Here is a 13,286-nt window from a genome sequence, read left to right on the forward strand (position 1 = left end):
GGCGGCTCCCCGAGACCGCGGTAGGCGCAGAAACCCGCTCCCCCACCTCAGGCGCTCTCCCTCAGCCGCTATAGGCCGCACGTCGCCATGGCAACGGCCTCCCCGCAAAGCCCGTCCTACGCCCGGCGCGGACAACGGTAAGCGCGCATGCGCGCCGCCTCGGGGGAGGAGGCAGAGGAGGGCAGGGAGCAGGCGCGTGTGGTGGCGCGTGCGCGCGGAGGGGTGGCTGAGCGGAGCCGTTAGGATGTCGCGTTACGGCCGCTATGGAGGCGGTGAGTGCCTGCGGTGCGGTGAGGGGTGGGGGGCTGCGGCGAGGGCAGGGTGGGGGAGCTTTCGGAATGAGCAATCGCAGTGGGGGGCCGGGTGGAGCGGCCAGTGGCGGGGAAAGAAAGCGAAGCGGCCGTTGCTGTTGCTATCGCCGCCGCCATTTTGCGTCAGCGGCTGGGGGGAAGGGGGGAAGCGGGGAAGAGGGTTGCGCGCGCGTGCCGCCGTTCGTGAAGGCGATAGCTGCCCCCGCAGACAAGATGGCGGCGCCAGGGGTGAGGCGGAGCGGAGTCGCAGCTTCCTTGGGAGCGCGGTCGTGCACAGTCGCTGACAGCGGCCTTGCTCCCGGCAGAGACCAAGGTGTACGTGGGGAACCTGGGCACGGGCGCGGGAAAGGGCGAGCTGGAGAGAGCCTTCAGCTACTACGGGCCACTGAGAACCGTGTGGATCGCGAGGAACCCGCCGGGGTTTGCCTTTGTGGAGTTTGAAGATCCGAGGGATGCTGAGGATGCTGTCCGTGGACTTGATGGAAAGTATGTATGCATATGTTTTCAGAAGCTACAGCCGGTTTTAAGACCAGGGGTTTTTCTTCTCCTTTTTGTAGTTCTGCTATAAACAGTGACAATTAACTTAGAGGCATCATGAACCTGTTGCAGGGTGATTTGTGGCTCCAGAGTTAGAGTGGAAGTGTCAACTGGGATGCCTCGTCGCTCCCGTTATGACAGGCCTCCAGCCCGGCGCCCCTTTGACCCAAACGACAGATGCTATGAGTGTGGTGAGAAAGGCCACTATGCTTATGATTGTCACCGCTATAGTCGCCGAAGGAGGAGCAGGTACGTGTGGGGCCAGAGTGGCTGGATTGCTTCGCCAGTTCTCTGTTGTGTAGCTCTTGTTAGCCAAGAACACAATGTTGCACCAGTTTTCTTTAATCTTTAACGCTAGAATAATTGTATAGGTGTATATTACAATTTGTTGCTATTTCTATCAAATGTTAATATCTTAATAATCAACCTGGTCAAAACCTTTCAGGTTTCTTCGTTTGAGTCAGTCGCCTTGATTCAGAATGTCACGAGCCTTAAGATTTCATGCTGAGGCGCCTTGCAAATCCGACACTTAAGATCCTCCTAGACCTTGAGGTGATCAGCATAAGAGGCCAGATCCCCTCGAGCCATCTACACGTAGCTTCACCTTATTCTTTAAGGGCAGAAAAATTGAGACGGTGATCGCCGTAACAGTAAATTTGGCTTTCAATTGGGGCCCCCCTCCGGTTTAGAAAGAGGAACACCAGATTGACCACATTCCCACCTAGAAAAATCTTCTTGCGTCAATCAAGCCTCACCCTGGCTCATTGGGCTGTCAGTTTGATCGTCGTTAGATTGAAGAGAACACCTAGATGCAGCGATCGGCTATAGATACTTCTAGATCGTCTAGATCTGCTAGACCTTGGGCCAAAGAGGGTCGACCTGCAAACTTGCAAGGTTTATTTTAAATACGCATTACAGTGTTTTCTATTCTAATGTAATTCTGCAATGTCATTCAGCTTTTAACATTTTCCTAGGTAGTAAAATGCTCAAGACGAGTAGGCCCAGAGATTTTTCCAGCTGACAGATGCTAGTTCTTTAGTTGTCTGAAATAAGTTTTGACTTCAGCAGGGCCTCACATGCATTGGTTGCTGCAGCTTTGTCCTCATACCTCTTTTCTTTAACCTAAACCCAGGTCCCGGTCGAGGTCCCGTTCGCGGTCCCGAGGACGAAGGTATTCTCGCTCACGCAGTCGCAGTCGTGGTAGGAGGTGTGTTTTGTCTCTTATTCCTATTTGCTTCTGCTTAAAAAAATCTACAGTTGTGCAACTCTTTTTTCATCAACTTCTTTGCAGGTCCAGGTCAGCTTCCTATCGTAGATCCCGCTCCGTTTCTCCTCGTAGGTCTAGGTCTGTGTCTCCCCGCCGGTCCCGATCGGCATCCTTGAAGAGATCAAGGTAATTGGTGTTAATTTTTAATAGCCTGTGTGCGTTGTTTTTGTTGGTGTTTTTTTGCTTTATTTAGGGGATCCAAGGAGGTGTTGGAGAGCAGATTGCAAAGGGTGTGGACCTCTAGGAATCTGACTTTAGCACACTTTATTTATAAACTCTCTGATATAATCCTAGTTGAATTTATAGGTGTGGTTGTATGATTAGTTTTGAGCACTTACGCAGCTGCATATCCCATGATGAATTTTGATGTCTAAAACATCTAATGGTCATGTAGATAGAGTTGACTTTGATTCTGTTTCATGTTGTGTTTATTTTTTATTACAGGTCTAGATCAAGATCTAGATCTAGATCCAGATCTGTTACATGGCCCCGAAGCAGGTAAGATCTCTTCTATGACTGCAAGTGCTTAGTAAAAGTTGCTGAAAAGTCTGTTTAGGCTTTCTAACAGCTGTTCAGATTTTCGGAAAAAGCTTTGTTTAAGCCCCATTAACATCAGGATCTGTAGTTCTAAAAAGCAGTGCAGAAAGTTGTTCTTCTTGTATTGTTTTACGTAATACTGATATCCAGGTCCCAGTAGTCATCATGGAACTGTTTTCATCAGGTTGTATTAACAGCTAACATAGCAAATAAATTTAGAATTAATCAGAAAAGGTTTTTCCTTTGTATAGCACAGAAGAGATTGTGAATTCTTCCCTTTATTTGTCAGATGCCCTTCTGGTAGCGTATTAAAACATTAATGCCTATAGCCCTGCAAGTCACAAAGGGCTTGTTAGTACTGAGTGTTATAGCTGCTTCCAGCTCTGTTGAATAACAAGTGTGTCAGCCTGCAGGAGCTGAATTCAGTTGGAGATGAACACTTGTCAGAACTATTTTGTACCAATAAATGTGCCATAAGATGAAATTTCAAAGGAACACAGGATGTCATTCATTCTCTGAAGCTGTAGCTTAATCCTTCCATAGTAAATGAATGCAGTGTCTGCTTTATGCAGTTTTGTCCAGGCGGCGAGGTTGATGAGATGTCCTGGGCAAGATGTCATAGGAGAACAAGAGTAAATGGAAGTTCTGCTCTGAAGGAGATGGTACTGCTCTTGCCACAGCCCATTCCCAGGCTTACTGTTCTGGTTTGATGGCTGCTCTTTGAAATAAGCAATGTAACCATAATAACCAAACACAGGAAAATAAAAGGGAAGTTTTAGCTGAGGGGAGTAAGTGGAAAAGGCCATACCTGAAGATGGGAGATTCAGTGTGAAAGGTGGTGGTATTTTCTGAGTGGAACAGCAAGCAGTAACAGGAGTTTTTAGGCAATGGATAGATGAAGACCAGAAGACAGCGGCATTAAGAGCAGACATTCTCGCAAACAGTTCAGAAGCTAATAAGAAGGGAAATTCCCTGAGGCAGTAGAGCAATGCCTTTCACTGATCAGGTACACTTTCTCTACCTGTCAATAAAATATGTCACATCTTAGTACCAGGTCTTACACATTTAGTGTGAATCTTCCTGTCTCAAATATGGGAACATGCATGCTACCAGCTTCACTGCTGAGCTGTGTGTTTTCTTGCTGTAGGTCTAGGTCCCATGGGAGATCAAAATCTGGCTCGCCAGCTAAGAGGTAAGCATACAGTGATAAACCTGTAGTAGTAGCTAGTATTCAGTAGTAGGTTTGAATGGCTAACAGATCCTAGTCCTTTAGAAAAATATCCCCCAAATGTGTGTCCATCTGGTGGTGTGTCTGAGATTACAGAAGTTCCTCTACAGCTCTTTGGAATATGTTCCTTGTCTGTCTCTTTGGTTTCATTACCTGTTTGTAGTTTCCAACACAGTAATTTTGTGTGTCTGTGCTCAGCTGTGTTAAATTTTTCTGTCCATCAGAAAAAGGGCTTTAGCTTTATGAAGGCTGTTGATAAAACAGCAGGGGTCTGTGATAATGTTTCTCAAAGCCTTGACTCTACTACCACTTGTTTGCCTATTCAGTCTGCTGAAGACAGTTGCTTAAAATAAGGCTCCATGCTAAATACCCTCTCACAGTAAAACTTGATTTGAAAACTTCAATATTTTAAAGAGCTTTTGGCCAGACTCCTGTAGTGATTCCATTGCTGTTTAAGATGCTTATTTATTAGGTTTTTAATATAAAAGTTGAATTTAACTTTTAAACTGCATTGATGATATTCTGTTTTGACAGTCGGTCAAAGTCCCGATCACCATCTCCAAAGAGAAGGTACGTTCATCTCCCTACTAATAATGTAGACTACATAGAGGTGGCAGTTTAGTATCTGCAGTGATCTCTGTTGAGGAGTTTGACTGCCACTTGTAGGGAAACACTGGAGAGGTATTTTGCAGGATCTCTTCAACAGAAATAATGTTGTGATTGTGGTTTTATATATGGTAAATATATATCTGGTAATAATTCTTTGGGATACTGGTTACATACCAGCATTACTTCTTGTCTTTGCCTGCTCCTGTGTTCAGTTCACTAACAGTTTTATTGCACAGAGACTTTCAGCTACTGAGTTTAAAGCACAGAATAAGTGTGGAGATTAGCTTTGAGTCTCATTAAAAGCTACAGTGAGATTGGAGAATTGAGAGTGGAGCAATGTTGTGTACCTGTCAGGAATGGAAGATTGAGCCTGTTAGTTTTACTGCTGTTACTCAGGATTAATTTTTGCCCCCAGTAAATTAGTAAATTGTGATCTCTCTGTGTTTGCATATAGGTGTAGTGACAGAATCAGCATCCTTTCCCCTAGTTTGAATCCTTTAATAGTCCATTTTTACAACTTTGGTGTTCAGGATTTGTGGGGAGGAGAGGTATCGTAGTAAATAGTAGTAGACCTGTGTGTGTGCCTTGCCTGGTGATCTTTTGGGTCACAAGTTTTGGGTCACAATCACAAAGGATTTGAATAAATGCTCAAGGTTGAGTGATCATGGTAAGTTTTGACAAGTTGCTGTATCAGAACAGTGAAGAAATACCCTGCTTCCATTAAGGTCACTTGATCACATTTTTAATTGTATTGTAAAAATAACAGTAGAGAATTTTAACAGTATGAAAGTTAACAAGAAAAAGGTAGTATCTCTAACATTAAATTGTCAACCCATTAACTTTGTCAATAGTGATTTTTTATTTTTTTTTTTCATTTATAAAAACAGTGCTTAAAGGATGTGGAGTAGCCTGAGTATCCTCCTATTGTTTTTTCTTGTATTTGTGAATCCAGCATGACTACTGAAATGTTAACTGTGGATTCTTTTCCTTTCAGTCGTTCACCATCAGGAAGCCCTCAAAGAAGTGCAAGTCCTGAAAGAATGGATTAAAGTTAATCTTTTAGGAAGAAAGTTATTTTGCTTACATTATTATAAGGGATTTTGTGGTGTCTTTGTAAATGTAAGAATGTAGATAGGAGAGTATATCAACTAAAATTTGGCATGATCTGGATCTTCTGAGTTAGTCACACTAATAGACTAGCACAGGTCTCTTTTTATTGTATGAATTAACTTCCTGTGAAACGAAAATGCGGGACTTTTTTATTGGCACATTGAAATAAAATGTGTATTTTTAACTAAAACTCCTCTGTAGTAACCCTGCTGCTTCTGTTAACATTTGGGTAATTTTAGCTGTGTGCCATGTAATGTGGATGACAAATGTCTAAAATGGATGGGAATGACTAATACCGGTGTCTTCTCCAAGTAGTCACTTTTCACAGTTATTGTTGAATGCTACTTGGTGAAAGGATCAGTTTCTGCTTCCTTTGAAATGGAATTTAAAATCCATCTCTGTCTGCAGATGGCCAAAATTCAGCATATGCACTTTTTATGATACTTAGTGGTCATTCATTTCCGCTCCCTGATCTGGCTATTCTGCAAGGCTTACTCTGATGCTTGACGAGTTGTGATACCAGATGCCCAAAGACTTAGGATGAACTTTTATTCAATACAGTGACATCTGCATAAAAAAAATAACATCTGCAGAAATCTCTAAACATAAATCATTAATAACTTGATGATTGCTACTGCAGCTTGTTGCATTTTTTGGTTCTTTAGGCTGTTAATACAAAGAAAACTTGTGTCTTGAAACATTTTAACATTTTCCTTTTTGGAGGCAAGATTGAAGGTCTTCTGGCCTACTTTCTGAAGGACCTTAGGAGAATGTGTTGAGAGGCAAAAGAAAGTTGTTACTAGTCTTTATGCATCTCACTTAAACCTTCTTCCTTAAAGTGAAAGATTCTCTCAGCTGACCTCAGGAATTCTAACCTGCTTCACAGAAATCCATATGGTTTTAAAGCAGCCCAGATCCTGGAGATGGTTTTGTTGAATTAAGCTATTTTCTTACAGCAACTGCACACCTGCAGGAATAATTATTTGTGTATAGGTATGTCAAACTCTATGTTTGTCCTCATTCTGTAGAAAAGAATTGCATGATAAGGCACTTTGACACAGCACTTGATCCCAGCAAGAGACTGGAAATGATGTTAGACTGAACAAACAAGCTGATAGCTGGAGGGGAGAAAAGCAAACATATCTAGTAGAAATAAAGTCCAGTTTCAGCAGCAAACAGCCACTGAAATAGAAAGTGAGGCTTATTTCAACTTCTTACGATGTCTCTCATGGCAGTTTGCTTCCAATGTGTAAAGCACAGCAGAAGAAAACCCAACAAGATTAACTTCGGTCACACCGTGGGTAACCCATGTTTTTCAAAACCCAGTTTTCCTTAATAGTGACTTTATGGAGTTTCTTCAGTGCATGAGTTAATAGTCCAGTTCTGAGCATACTGTCATGCTGCAGCACTGTCTGGCCTTTATGCCTGGTGCTGTTGGGAGCTTGGTGTCTGCCTGGACAGTCCTGTGGTGCTCAACGATGGGGATAAGTGTTTCATCTGCTGGGAGCAATGATTGATATTCTGGTAATATCCATTTTCCACGGTCACCACAATGGGGGGGGGGGGGCCAGTGACACTGCAGTGATGTAGCAGAAATTCCCAGTCTGTGTCTTGTGTTTGGAATATTTCCTAGTTGTGCATTGCCTACCCAGTTCATAGTGTACCTGGTGAGAGGCATATGTATGCCAGTGCTCTGGAATTTGATGAGCTTTTTTCTTTTCTGTACTCTTAAGGCATGCCTACTCCACAATAAACCTGCAGACTGATGTGACAGCTGTACTGGTACCTGTTTTTCAGTACCCAGAAACACTGGAAGATGGAGCAGAGGAGGCTGCAGGGGACTGAGGTTCCTCTAAACCTAGGATTAGTGGTGAGGACCTGAGCAAGGAGGCAGAGCTGTGCCTGCTGAAGGACAGCCAGCATTTGTGAGGTACAGAGAGAGAGAGCAGTACCAAATCCGTACAGCTGTGGTGCCTCCTGCAGCTCCAGTCCTTATCCTTGGAGCAGGCTGCACAGCTCCAGCTGTCTCCTGACTTTGGTAGTTCCCCAAAAAATGGGCATGCAGTCTTTGCACGCTCTTGGAAAAGATGCCTGGAGAGGGATGTGTTTGTGTGATGGCTGCTGCTGTGACTGCAGGCCCTGCACCTCTGGGTGGGGTATGTGCACCCTGTGCAGCCTGCCTGGGGTGGTGGGCAAGGGGCACAGGCCTAAGGTAAACCCAATCCCACAGGGGTGGTGGTGCTTCTCCCTCTGGTTTACAACCTGAACTTAGCATTTCCTGGACTTGGACCAGAATGGCTCTATCCTCCAAATGACACCAGCCCCTAGGCAGTGTGAACTGCAGCCACGTAATGTGTGACCACTGTGTGTGTCAGAATAGCAGGGTGCTTGTTTTGGGGGCCAGGGTGGCAGAACTACTGTAATGAACATTAGAAACGTGGAGGTTTTAATCAGACAGGCCCCTGTTACAGAGCTTGGGGGATGATGCATGTGGAAACACAACATTAAGATGATGGTTTTCTTTCAGCTGTTGTATATTCAGACTATAGATGGATGCACCTGCTGCACTTCAGCAGCCAAGGCATAGTGCAGATAGGTGCTCTTAGGCTTTAAAATAAGAATTAAACCAGAGGATCCAGGGCAGCTGGCTGGGATAATCCCAGAACACTATCCTCTGCAAAGCTATTCTGTACAACCATTGAGTAACAGTGCCATTGCAATGCTGCTGTCAGACCTGATTGCTCTAGCCATGAGAGCTGCCCTGTTGCCTGTCATGGGAAGGGCAGGGATGATTTGACACCAAGCTGTGGTGCAGGTCCGTGACAGAGAGAGAGCAGCAGCCAACACAGCTAAGAGCTCTTCAGTAGGGATAGCTGATGTAAGGAACAACTACAACTTTATCAGCCTTCTCATGTCCATTACCAGATAGATACTCTCCTGCTGTAGTTTGAGCTGTGACATGCCATGTCCTAAACAACGTGCTTTCAGTGCGTTTTTACTGCAAAATAAATCCTAATGCCCAGGGTGAGGCTGGACAGAGGGTGAGAGCTCTTTGCACAGACCAGACAGTGGCAGGGGTGGTAACAGGAGTTAAAGCCAGCAGAAACCATGGGTGAAAACCACAGAGGAGGAAGAAAGTTCCCAAATGGGATGCATCACCCAGGGTTCTTTGAAAGCACCATTCAGCACCTGGCAGGATTTCTGGCTAATCTGTTAGACGCACTTACCCCTCTCAGTGGTAGGAGTCAGCATCCCCCTATGCAGTGTTGAACACGAGCCATGTAGTATGGTTGTACTCCTCACCCGGGTGGAGTAGAGTGTTGGGGAAGTGGGGCTGGGGAGGGACAGCAGCATGTCAGTGATTGTGAGTGCACCCCAGGGACCAGAAAGGGTCCTGAGGTTCATATATAGACGTGGGTGGTTGTGGTGGTACAGTTCTGTGCCACAGGACCCAAGCAGCTCCAGGGGTGGGGGGAGGTTCACCTTGTTGACAGCATCAGGCCAGTTCTGGGTTTCCAGGCAGAAAGCCGAGTGCTTGGGGTACACAACAGCACCTTTGCCCTTCAGGGAGCCATCCAGGTTGTTTCCGGTGTAAAACTGGATGCCAGGCTGCGTGGTGTGAACCTCCATAGCCCTGCCGGTGGGTGGGTGGTGAGCCCTGGGGAGATGCCAGGAAGGAATCTTTTACAATGAGGATGGTAAAACAGTGGCACAGGTTGCCCAGAGAGGTGGTGGATGCCCCATCCCTGGAGACATTCAAGGCCAGGCTGATGTGGTTCTGGGCAACCTGATCTAGTTGGAGATATCCCTGCTCATTACAGAGGGTTGGAACTAGATGACCTTAGAAGGTCCCTTCCATCCCAAACTATCCCATGATTCTATGCCAGTAGAGGATGCCAGGGAGCTGGCTGAACAGCCAGGGGTGGCAAACTGCTTCTGAGGCCCCAAGCCTACCTGGCCGCGAGGTGTCGAGCCTGCTCCTGCTGCAGGCAGAAGTTGTGGTCAAAGCCATCCAGGCCAAACTTCTGCAGGTGTTTCCCCAGCTCCACGGGCTGCCGGAGATCAAAGCCAGTGCCCTGCACAGCAGCCACCTCCCCTGCACAAGGAGAATAGCAGTGTTGTCTGTCACATGCTAGCAAACACTCACAGTGCTGCCCTCTGCACGGGCCTGAGATCCCTTCCTTTGGTTTAACCTGTTTGTGATCCTTGTGTCATTGAGGTGCCCGTCTTTGAGCAAGGTTGCCTTGTGGCCACTGTGACTCAGGATGGGGCACCACCACCCTGTCCTACCAGCAGCCCCTGTGGACCCTGCTGTGCTTAGCTAGGATACAGCAAAGCCAAGGAGACAGAAAACACAAGGGGGAGCTTGAATGTGTAACTATGTAAGTTAATTATTACAAACCCAAAACTTATTAGCTGTTAATATTTATATAAGCATAAGACATATATATACATATACTGTCTGTCTGTAAATGAATTAATCCTCCCGGATCTCTGAACAAACATCCGTGAGATGGCCACAGAGGTGTCCCACCTGCCAGAATGGTGAATATGGGATATATACTGGGACCAGTACCCTTCTGCTTCAGGGCATTGTTTTGGGGGAAAACAAGGCTTAAGACAGTAAAACCAGCATTTTCGCTTAAGTCTTTTTTTAAGGCCTGATGCGGTAACACAGCATCCTGTGATAAAGCTCTTGAAGTGAGAACAACTCTAAGACATACTAAACAGCGCAGAACAGCCATCCCAAACCCTTGTGAGAGAGGCAGGGGAGGAGTAGGGAAGGGAGTTTTTCCCTAAAATCATATTTTTCTATCCGTCTCTAAAGGCAGAGCTTTCCAAAGGTGTTGGGAACAGCAGAGCTGGGGCATCCCAGCCCCGCTGCTGGTCCCATGTGCTGTGCTGTGCTCTCGCTCGCTGCAGTAAAGCACCCAGCTCAGCTGCAGCTCTGCACCAGTTCTGCTCTGCAAACCTTGAGAAACAGGACATCTCTGTGGCTTCTGATCCTATCTAAAAGGAGCACATTTGTTGAATTCAGCTGTGGGGCAGAAAAAACGCCTTGAAAAAACAAAATTAAACCATTTTGATTTACGCACTTAGATAAAACACAGCACCCACTGCACGCGGGGCTCTGTCTTTAAACCTTGTCTAACCCCAGGGCTAAGACTACAGTGTTATCACCTTCAACAGCTACGTCTACCCAAAACACCAAGAGGGAACTGCAGAAAGCTGCAGTGAAGCTGTGAAACAGCTCCATGCTGAAACCAGTGCGGAGAAGCAGGGCAGTAGGTTTGGTAGGGCCTTAAGCTCTTCCCCAGCTTGATCCTGGGCTTGGCACACCAAGCTGAGCAAAAGGCACTGGGGCTGGGAGACCCCCTGCTGCAGATGCAAGCCAATGCATGCACACACAGCATGAACACAGATGTAGTGCTGTTTTTACCAGACACCTGAGCTAAAAGCTTTGCCTTTTTAAAGCCTCTCCTGCTTTCCCTCCTGAAGCCAGAACATGCACTCATCAAAGCAGCCCTGCGAGAACATCAGGGAAACAAACCCTGCCATTTCCAGCAGAGCTCACATTTACCAGAAGCCGCCCAGGGGCTCATGCAGCGCTGGGGCACACATCCTGCACTGAACCCAGCTTCTCTGCCCTTTGTGCTTTTCACTCTTAAAGTCAATACAACCTGGTATCAAGAATCGTTCTGCAATCAGATCAACTCCTCCTGCAACTCAGCAGTCACGCTACATGAGAGGCTGGTTTTTGGGAGTGTTACAGCCAAGCCACCCAAAGCAAGGTGCCCCCTTGTTGAGTGGGGGCCTATTGCTAAGTGCATGTGCTCAGTGCTGGATCTCCTGCAGGTACAAGAAACATGTTCCTTGTCCCATCTTGTTCAGATTATTTAATTTAGCAGCTTGCTCATTTATAGAATCATAGAATCACAGAATGATTTGGGTTGGAAGGCACCTCATTGAGTTCCAACCCCCTGCCATGGGCAGGGACACCTTCCACTCGACCAGGTTGCTCAAAGCCCCATCCAACCTTGCCTTTATGGGGAGAAACATGCTGTTTTCCTTAACTGGCTTTCCTCTTTTAATCATGTAGAACATGAAAGGCAGGAAAGAAAAGTGTTGGTTTTGTGTTTTCAGCCTCCCAGCCAGCAGTGCCAGATCTCCTGTCCCAGTGAGGGGACTGATGGCTCAGCTCTTGCAGGGAAGGATGATGGTGGGCTCCTGAGCACCAGAGATCCCAGCAGCTCTAGGGCTCAGTGCTGGAGTCCTCACCTGTGGATGAGGGCCCTGCTGTTCCTGGGGTCCCCTGTTGTATTTCCCCTTGCTGGGCAGTGCTGTTCCTTAACACACACACACATTCATGTGTAAAACCACCTCCACCATGTGCAGCACGTGTCTCACCACCCACCAGTGGGGATCTTGGTGTTGTCCACAGGCAGGTAGGAATCTGCTTCAATAGAGATCTCATGGTCGTAGATATCCCGTGAGCCCTGCAGGAGGATGGCAAATATTGGGATTCCTGCTGCAGCCCTTCCACCGTTCAAGCATCTTTAAGCACAGCCCAGATGTGACTGCCCACAGTGGTACAAGTGGCCTTGTAGTGCCTGGGGGACCTCCTGGCTGTCATCCCACCTTCACTCTGGGTACAGGACAAAGGTACCAGCACAGGCAAAACCTGAAAATCCTAGGGGTCCATGGGACCTAGAAGCTGTAAATCCTGCGAGACTATCAGACAAGCCAAAACGTGGTGGTTGCTGAGCACACAGCAACGGGCAAAAGGGGAAGGAAGCAAGCATGGGGAAGTGCAACCCATCCTCCTGGCTCATCTCCTGCAGCAAGGCAGAGGCTGGCTGCGCTCCTCTTCCCCTCCTGCAGCCTTGGGGATGCTGGCAGGGAGCCTGCTGGGTTGGGAGCAGGATCTAAGCTGAACCTGCACGTCACTGTCTAATCCGAGCAGCAATTTCATGGCCAAAGGTCTCCTGTTCACCTGAGCTGCATGCTGGAGGCTATTACGGTACCACTGGGAGGACAAACGGAGGTAAGCTAACAACTGAACAGCCATTACAGAATCATAGAATGGTTTGGGTTGGAAAGGACCTTAAGGTCATCTAGTTCCAACCTCCTTCCATGGGGACAGCTCCCACTGGACCAGGTTGCTCAAGACCCCATCCAACTTGGCCTTGAACACTGACAGGGATGAACTGTTAGAGCAGAAGCCTGAGCAGACCTTCTGCATGGAGGGGCTGGGATGTCTCGCACTAACACTTCTAAGGGTCTTTGTCTCACATCCAAGTGTGCACTACCTCATCCTATTGCTCTGCCCAGCAATATTGAATTTCACGGATCCTTTTCCTCCAAGCACAGTTATAAACAGGGTGAGACTCAAATGCAGCTACAGTACAGTGCTTGTCTACTTGTCAGGACTCTGGTATGTGGCAGCTCTTTGCACCCTGCTACTTCCCCACCTTGGCTGCCTCACATCCTCTTTCCATGATGCTTCTCCTCCCCATTTTGACCTCAGTATTTCCGTGCTGCACTGACTCTGGCTGGCACTACAGGCACTGATCTCAGCAGCACCATCTGCACAAGGGTTCAGTATGTTGTCTCAGAAGTGCCAACATAAGGCAGCTAAGAAATGCCAGTCCACCACTAGGGCATGCCAGTTCTGCACATCTTCTGC

The 13,286-nt window shown here is 47.0% G+C and overlaps 2 protein-coding genes across 4 annotated transcripts in view; one reads left to right on the top strand and one right to left on the bottom strand.

Moving 5' to 3' along the window:
* Positions 1-13,286, bottom strand: part of GALM (galactose mutarotase) — a 201,153-nt gene that overhangs the window by 177,517 nt on the left and 10,350 nt on the right. Inside the window, exons 4-8 of one of the 3 annotated variants that reach the window (XR_009724979.1) lie at positions 12,015-12,096; positions 9,554-9,695; positions 9,083-9,257; positions 8,827-8,933; positions 5,472-5,521 (exon numbers count right to left, since the gene is read on the bottom strand). Coding sequence is in view for 2 of the 3 variants with exons in the window: in XM_061350334.1 (XP_061206318.1) it covers positions 8,856-8,933; positions 9,083-9,257; positions 9,554-9,695; positions 12,015-12,096 (477 nt within the window). In the remaining variant the exon portion in view is untranslated. Of the gene's footprint in view, positions 1-2,116; positions 2,227-5,209; positions 5,522-8,826; positions 8,934-9,082; positions 9,258-9,553; positions 9,696-12,014; positions 12,097-13,286 lie in introns of those variants that run through there. The other 2 variants (XM_061350334.1, XM_061350333.1) reach the window with 2 other exon arrangements.
* Positions 157-7,370, top strand: SRSF7 (serine and arginine rich splicing factor 7). The gene is made up of 9 exons (XM_061350335.1): positions 157-272; positions 617-797; positions 921-1,097; positions 1,981-2,055; positions 2,140-2,241; positions 2,560-2,613; positions 3,800-3,844; positions 4,415-4,450; positions 5,484-7,370. The coding sequence occupies exons 1-9, from the start codon at positions 245-247 to the stop codon at positions 5,536-5,538; spliced, it is 753 nt and encodes a 250-aa protein (XP_061206319.1). The 5' UTR covers positions 157-244; the 3' UTR covers positions 5,539-7,370.

The sequence above is a fragment of the Neopsephotus bourkii genome, unplaced genomic scaffold, assembly GCF_033783945.1.
Source record: "Neopsephotus bourkii isolate Nb327-2 ecotype Australia unplaced genomic scaffold, CSIRO-AGI_Nbou_v1 NB_481, whole genome shotgun sequence".
Lineage (NCBI taxonomy): Eukaryota > Metazoa > Chordata > Aves > Psittaciformes > Psittacidae > Neopsephotus > Neopsephotus bourkii.